The sequence below is a fragment of the Telopea speciosissima genome, chromosome 6, assembly GCF_018873765.1.
Source record: "Telopea speciosissima isolate NSW1024214 ecotype Mountain lineage chromosome 6, Tspe_v1, whole genome shotgun sequence".
In the NCBI taxonomy this organism is placed as follows: Eukaryota; Viridiplantae; Streptophyta; class Magnoliopsida; order Proteales; family Proteaceae; genus Telopea; species Telopea speciosissima.
In genome coordinates this window covers 44,447,804-44,455,796 of record NC_057921.1, presented here as the reverse complement: position 1 = coordinate 44,455,796, position 7,993 = coordinate 44,447,804, and the positions used below count along the sequence as shown (strand labels likewise).

General features: G+C 37.2%; 1 protein-coding gene across 2 annotated transcripts; it reads right to left on the bottom strand.

The window, feature by feature from the left end:
• Positions 1-1,352: 1,352 nt before the first annotated feature.
• LOC122663607 (keratinocyte-associated protein 2) lies at positions 1,353-7,542 on the bottom strand. Of its 2 annotated transcripts, none has more exons than XM_043859208.1 (5): positions 7,497-7,542; positions 6,670-6,835; positions 4,412-4,463; positions 3,700-3,766; positions 1,353-1,623 (listed from the first exon to the last, which is right to left on the bottom strand). In XM_043859208.1, exons 2-5 carry the CDS (start codon positions 6,823-6,825, stop codon positions 1,533-1,535), a joined length of 366 nt encoding a protein of 121 aa, XP_043715143.1. In that variant the 5' UTR covers positions 6,826-6,835; positions 7,497-7,542; the 3' UTR covers positions 1,353-1,532. The 2 variants fall into 2 exon arrangements, with proteins under 2 accessions (XP_043715143.1, XP_043715142.1); XM_043859207.1 differs by having other exon boundaries at positions 6,670-6,838; positions 7,501-7,537.
• Between the last annotated feature and the right edge of the window lie 451 nt (positions 7,543-7,993).

Genomic DNA, 7,993 nt, shown 5'->3' with positions numbered 1-7,993 from the left:
AAAAGTCAAAGGTTTGAACTTTGAAGTTGCTGCAACTGCCTGGTGTTGCTAGTTGAAATCCGGTGTGCTTGGCTCGGGTGACGAAGTTATGTATTATTTAATATAAGTTTGCAATTTTTTTCCGTTTGAAAATCTAGAAATCTGAAAAATAGATTGGATTAGAAAAATGGAAGGTATATAGGTCTGGGATGGAATCAACGTGGGCTGAGGAAGGCTGAGGTCCCAACTTCCCAACTAAGATCTAGAATAAGTGGAGGTGTAGAAACTAGAAAGAGACGCCCTCTTTGAAGTTTGGTTTTTTGTCTTTTTTTTCCAGGTGCGGTGGTTGTGGGATGGAAGAGATGAGGACGAAACTAGTGACAACGGCGTCGATGAAAGAGATTAGGGCAAAGCATGTGACAATGGCGTCGAGGCCCGCATACACGATGCTTTTCACACATTCTCCTCTCCATGGCTCTTTTGGTCTTGGTTGGGTTTCATTCCAAGATAAACGGAAACCCAGATCCGGATCTTCCAAAAAGAAACCCAGATGGAGAAACTTGTGAACGGAGAAGAAGAAGAAGTCGGAGAAACCTACAGCATTCCCTGCAACGAAGAAGAAACCTGTGAACAAAGAAAAATAGAAAAAAGAAGAAAATGGTATTTGATTTTGAGGGAAAAACGATAGAAAAAAAAGGGGATTTTGGGATTGGAGGGGTAAAATTGGAATTAAAATAACTTAAGGGTAATTTAGGGTTTTAGATAAATTAGACCTATCCACGTCATCAATTAATGGTCGTTTTTAACGGTTAGGGTACGGTTGATATAATCATTATAAAGCAGGGGAGGGGGTAGATATTTTTCAAAACTTGGGTATTGGATTAATATTAGGCAAACTTAGAGGGAGGGGGATGATATTTTCCCATAAATTAATAAAACAAATGATTTTTGTTATTTATATATTTATTTATATACTTAATCAATGGGTTATAATTGATTGTAATCCATAATTGGAAACAAATAAAAGGAAAAATCCAAAAACAATTACTAAGTCTAACATAATTTACAACAGAATGGTCCTTTCAATCTTTCCCAACAGCATTACTATTCTTTTTCTGTTCATTTTCCTTTCTTTCTTCCCCCTGTACCCCAAGGAAAAAATAAATAAAAACTTTTAGGAGGGAGAAAGGAGACTGTATGTAAGCAAGTAGGTCAGTGATTAGTCTAGAAGGTCCATAACTTTATCAACATGGCCAAAGTGCTTTAGGCTGCATTGACCAGTCATGACTTCAGTTCCAAAAGCTGTGAGTGCTTCAAAACAAGAGAATTGGAGATCATGCTAACTCATGCAACTAAGATTCATATTACTCCTAGAAAACTATGTAAAAAACTTCAACAAGCATATCTTCAAATTCCCCTTATGGAAAACAGAGTCTAATATATTGAAGCATAAGAAAGGTACATCATTTAAGAAAGACGACAAGGTTCACATAAAGATGTCTACCAAAAATGGAAATTGATGAGCTATTGTGGTTCAACTCAAGGCTCCCTGCTTAATGCCTCTTCGTTTTACCCTCATTTGTGGAAAGCGTCACCCCCGAAATCTTGTTAATCTCATACAGCAATCCCATAGAGAACAAGAAGCTGCATTGGAATAAAAAGAACAATAAGAAAGACATTTCTTTTACACTAAACACAACGAACTTTTTTCTGAATATCATTTTTGCCTCGGAGAAGTTTCAGAAACAGGAACCAAGGGACCAGTTTCAGTAGTTCATCATGGTATAAATCCCCTGCACCATCGTCACTTCTATTTTCTTAAAATTTGCACTAATCGTGAATGTTTATTAATTCTTATGGTAGTAGAAAGGTCTTTATGTCCAACAGTAACTAAACATGAAAACTGTAAGGCCATTTCACCATTTGATGGTTGTAAAGAAATCACTATATCTGAATCCCTTGATCAGTTGGTGACCACAAAGTTGAAAGCCAATTGAATCATATCACAGGCTATCTGCCACACTAGAGTGCAAAGATGGAACACATTGTATTCTTGCAGACCCTAGAACATGCCACTTCTTTGCAGTGTAGAGGTATTTGCAGATAACAAAGCCTAATATTTGAAAGAGAGCACTATGCAGAAAATTCTACAGATGACTTTTAAGGAAGATGACGATGGGAACTGCTTCTGTGATAAGCCAGAATTACTAGTAAGTTTCTGTCAAACCCTCAATTTTTTCCCAAGATTCACATGAAGGAATAAAAAAAAGGAATGTGGTAATCATTCAGCTCAGCGTGACATGCCAAATTTTGCAAAATCTTGAAGTCCCAACCATCAGATAAATGAAATGTTGACCTAGCATAAATGATTGGATACAGGCCAAATGAAGACTCGTACATGCAGCAACAATTGATATTTTAAAGAGACAATGTTTGAATACTAGACACCAGATCAAAAGATTGTTGATTATATAACTTTAGCTTTCCAATGGCTAAGCAGGAGATACATGAATTCAAGGTTAAGGCACATTTGTCATTTCTCAACCAACTTGTGCCCCACAAGCTTAAGTACATTAGTATCAATGATATTGTACCTTTGCCTATTGTACTTTTAATTGTTCAATGATCGACTTAATCAAAGACTCTCAGCTATGTTGTAAGCAGGAAAGGAATGAACAATGAGAAATATGAATTGTCGTCAATCTAGCCCAACATTTGAAGTAGGACAGAAAGTGAGGAGTTGAAGTGGTTATCTGCTACTTAAGGTCCAAGGAATAGCTATTTAAGAAGATCAGATTTATGAAGAAGATCCAGTTCAATGGAGCTATGATAGCATGTATTTTCTACAATTTTGATGGAAGATTTAAACCTAAAGATGGAGTAAACATCTGGAAATAGTAAACATCTGGAAATAAGTGAGGGAAACCCAAGTTTTCCATATCTGGCTGACAGATCTCTGATCTGTTTTCAGATCTCAGAAGCCAGTTATAATCACTTAAAATATAAAACCTGTTCAAGAAAACAGAGCATCCACCACCTGCTGCTCCAGATCCTATTTTTTTATCTTTCTTCTCTACCCAGCATTGATTCTTTGAATTGCACATCGTTTTTAGTTCCTGCAGCAGGCCCCCATCAGAATCGATGGGAATGATTCAATTTATTTAGAGTCCTGGTTAATCTAAACTGCTAGTATACTAGTTTCTGTTTTGAATATTTTCTAATCATTCTTCTATTTATAAGCCAATTTATTTTCTTTTGTTAAATGTCTTAAATGCCCCTGATTATAGTTAGAGGGGTTCTTTATGTCTCTTATCAGTAGAGTTATAGCATATAAATAAACACAGAACACCATTCAGCTCTATTTTCTTCAGTAAGAACTTTATAGTTGCATCAGTCGGCTGGCTTGATTTTTTTTTCTCCCGATTTTTGGTTATTCCCTTAGACATTTAACATCTAAGTCCCTTAAGTTTTTCATTCATGCTTCGACTACATTACAATCCCAAAGGTCAACTTGAACAAACTACCATAGTTAAGCAACTCCAGCATGCAAAGTGCAAAAAATGATTAACCAATCCTGCAATTAATTCTCTTCCATGGATTTGCTTATACACAATTATTTCATATGAATCAGAAACAATCACACGTTGTTTATACTTTGAAACATGATGGTATAGTATCCAAAACAAAACACTACAAGCTGTATGAAACAGGTTGCATTACCATGTTGTGATACAAACTCGATGCACAGTGCCAGCAGCAATTAGAGCAATTGCTTCCGCCAATAGGACTGCAAAAGATAGAAAAGAAAAACATGAGTATGGGAGCTAGAATTTTCTTTGTATTTATTCATTTATTTTCTACTTTCAACTCTTTTCTAGGTCCCCTAATGATCCTAAGCAACAAATAGAGCACATCAAAACAGTGGCCACAGGTCCCAGCTGCACTTTTTTAGATTCTAGAAATAAACAGGACAATACCTTGAAGGTGGCATTTAGTTATTTGAGAAGTTGAACCTAATCACATAGAAGTTTGCACCGCATACAAGAACTAATCCTTTGACCTCCTGTTCCAAGAACACCTACAGATGGTGATTATAGGAATGCTTCTCATAGGCTTCAAGACGAGGAAGATCTGAGGTTTCTATGCTTAGTCCATTATACTCCTCATCTTTGAATAATGTCTTGTGCCACATTCTCATTTTCTTAGAAACACTAATTAGAAGGCTAATTCAACATACAGTTTAGTACACAGGAAGCAGCATCAAGTACTCTTTGAATCCTTCTAATTGATCCAATACATAGATATGAAGAAGAAGAAGAACCATATGAAGATCCAGTACTATTTGGCAGTGTTTTAGATGAACTTCCAATTTAATATTCTTAACATGGATAGGATACAAATAAATAAGAAATATGTAGTAAAATTCCCTTACCAGCACCCCAACCAGTTCTTATGCCACATGTCTCCTGGAAGTTTCCAATGAACTGCAAAAAAATAATAAAGTGAACTCAATACCCAATATTAAACATACTTTGCATGTTAGTTACCCAAAATGAAATAGTAAATACTTAATAATGCTTCGCAGGATAAATGGGTTGTGTCAGGAAAAAAGACTTCCCTGGAATAATGATCAGAATATATTTAGTTAACAATATCACAAAACTATACAAGCATGAGGGGTCATTCCCATTAGAAATGTGTAAGGGCGTACCCAGAGCACAAGGCTCCCGCGACTGCGGGGTCTGGGTCCCATTAGAAAGGTGTGTTCTACATAAAAGCATACCCTATACATCAGTGTCATCCTCCAACAACATAGAACCCAATTAGGCCTTCAAAATGAAAAGATTAGGCAAAAAGAAGAAGAGGACCAGCTCAAGGCTTTAAAACTTTTCAACAGCCCAGTCCTATCCAGTCCTGCCACAGAAAAAAGAAGGGAAAGGGGGAAGGGAGGCCCAATTCATAAACTAGACCCCTTTCAATCAAAAAAAAATTTGATTACTAAGACGTAAATCAGTACAAGAACCTTTTAGATTCCCTCTACCTTCAGTGAGACTTTTTCGCATCTGTTCTCTACTAGCACACCTACCACCGGTGGAACCCCCTGGAAAACAGCCTCACTCACTGACACCAGCCTCTGTTTAGGTAAAGCCTAACTCTCTCCCTCCCTCACCTCCAATCCCTCTACCTCCTCTGTGATGACCAGCTCTCTCTTCCTCTCCCCACCTCTCTCTAACTCCTTCATAAACCTCCCTCTTTTTTTGCCAGAAAATGGGAACTATGTAATGATTGTCGACCGGGAGTTGCAGACAGGAGAGACACCAAACACTTCCCTTAATTCTCCCTCTCCTTGATTCACCTCAACTCCTTTTCTCTGTAGACTATCATTGTTTGGGTCATCCAGTGACCGGTGACTTTGAACAACTGTTCCAGCAAGTTGGTCATGCAGTAAGATGATTCCCAGATTACTTCAAAATTGAGGTTGCCCTTTCTTCTCTCTTCCCATGTTCTCAGTTTGCATGAAGCCGAAGCACTAAGTTGGAGATATGGTTGACAAAATTAGATCATAGTTTAAAAAATAAGAATGTAGTATGGTTAAGAGTGGTAGACGGTTTATCTTTTGTTCAAAGAAGAAATCAAATTACAGTTGGGGATAAGTCAACAAGTTCCCTCTTTTTCAAAGCTTTACAGCATATATACAAAGGCACAGCTGCCAGCGAATCCCATGAATATTGATTCGATGTTCTTGGTTGTAGACTTCTTTAACTATTCTGCTCTTGATGGTTACACATCAGATTGAGTCTTACAAGGTTGACTTGGTTCTATGGAAGGAAAGGAACACTAAGTGTGACAAGAACATTGAGTCCCCTTTTTAAGAAATTGAACATCAGCTATACGCTAACCCAAGCATATCCTCAATCATGAGGCCACCATTGCAACTCACAAAGTAACTGTTAATGCTTTTGAAGAAGCTCAAAAAACGTATGGATATTGATTACAAATCCAAGCATATTTTGGAATCTAAATCAAACGAACTGCTTAACCACTCCGCCAAGAATGTCTATCCAAAAAAGAAATGAGGGGGAGGAAGGCAAGAATCTATGAGAAACATTGAAGACTACTCTTAAGTGAAGATTTTGGGACAAAGAATGTAACTATGATGACTTCAAGATGATTAATGGAAATTCGATCAGTGATTTGTTAACCAGTTTGATAAGGAGAGCTGCACTAAGTTTCCAATGGAATCACTTCTACAAGAATGACCACAGAAGTTAGCAGACCCAGTAATGTAAGGCTAGGAATAGAAACCCAGCCCCAATTAGCACCAACAACAATTCCCCAACACTACACATGACAGGGAGTAGAGAGTGAGAAGGCCCATGATACTGGCAGCATGGCCATCACTTTCCCTAATTTTTGATAAGCAAATTTCAGAAAGTTCCCTTAGGTCTAATTTATCATAATCTACTTTGGAATTTCTGGCAACACTATCACTTCCCTCCCCTCTGCAAAATTGCATCAATTTTTCTGCGCCGTCATCAACATTACTAGCATACGATTATATAGATATAAATTCCATAGATAAAAGCAGACTTGCATGGAAGCAAATATAATTAAAGTTTGCAAAATGGAAGCAAGCTCATGAATCAAAGTTGCACAAGTAAATTAGCCACAAGACCATATGGAACTCACTGTAAGCAATACAAGAAATAAAAGAGAGCTAATGAAGCCTCCAAGAATGGTGAATAACTCCGTTGATGCCAACTTCACCCTATACATTTCCTGAAGTGAGAGAATGACAGCAAATAGAAGGAAAGAGTAAAGCATGGAGCTCCCTGGTGCCGCCATGAAGTTCAGGCTGCATAAACAAATGTCAAAAATAAGAAATTAAATCCTAAACTCAAAGAGGATATGAGGTTCACCATACACACAGAAACTTGACCACAGCACAAAGATAACATCCCAGAAACACATTATGATGTTGTTTTCTTCTGCATGATTATCATTTACAAGCAAATAAATCCTATACGGGTAAAACCCGTAAATCAATTATCAACCAAAATCAAACAAGAAGAAGTAGAAGAGGACTAAAAGCATCTAACAACAAAGACTACGTTTTAGACCCAGTCCACTTTTGCCTCTCCATCAACAGGAAAAAAAAAAAAAAAAACCAACTCAAAGTCACAAAAAAGAAAAAAAAAAAAAAAAAAACCCAGCAAGGAGACGCTGCAACATGATTATGTCCAAATTATTCGCAATGAAGTGATGTAACATAAAAACATAAATCCAAACCCTCTAATAAACACAGTAGGGCACAGACCAAAACTTATAATCTCTGAAATGAACAAAATTTACATGTACCCAGAACATAAAACAAGTCAAAGAACCAAAGACCTTGAAAAAATGGGGGGAAGGGCATGATCTTATGGCGTTTGTTCGGATCAAGATTAGAGAGAGAGGGAGAGAGAAGCAAGATAAATGGACAATGTCATTTCACAATAGATGGACAATGTCGTTACCAGTTATCGAAGCTTTGAGAGCCTCCCTCTGTTCGGATCTGAAAGACTATAGCTATATCATTATTTTCAGATTTTTTGTTGAAAAAAAATTGTACAAGAATTTAACACAAGCCACAGGAGCCATCTTACCACTTTCTAGAATCATCAATAGTTAGATCCCTATAACATTTTGTGGCTTCTGGGCACAGCAGAGCAGCAAGTTGAAAATTTTATTGATGAAGTCGACCCTGTTTAAATTTAGCAGTCCAAATTATAGAACCATCAACTGATTCAACATTACAATTTTTGGGGACAAATACGGATCCTTAAGACTTTGTTTAGATGTGGGTCGGTCAGAGACACAGGGAAGTTTAGAAAAACAGCGAAATAAATACGTCCATCGTCAAGGGATGCAGAGATCGCGCCAACCCACTCATCCTCCCAGAATCTAATCTTGGAACTTTTCCCAATATAAGAAACAGTTTAGCAACAAAATCTTTTATGAAACCTCATAATAT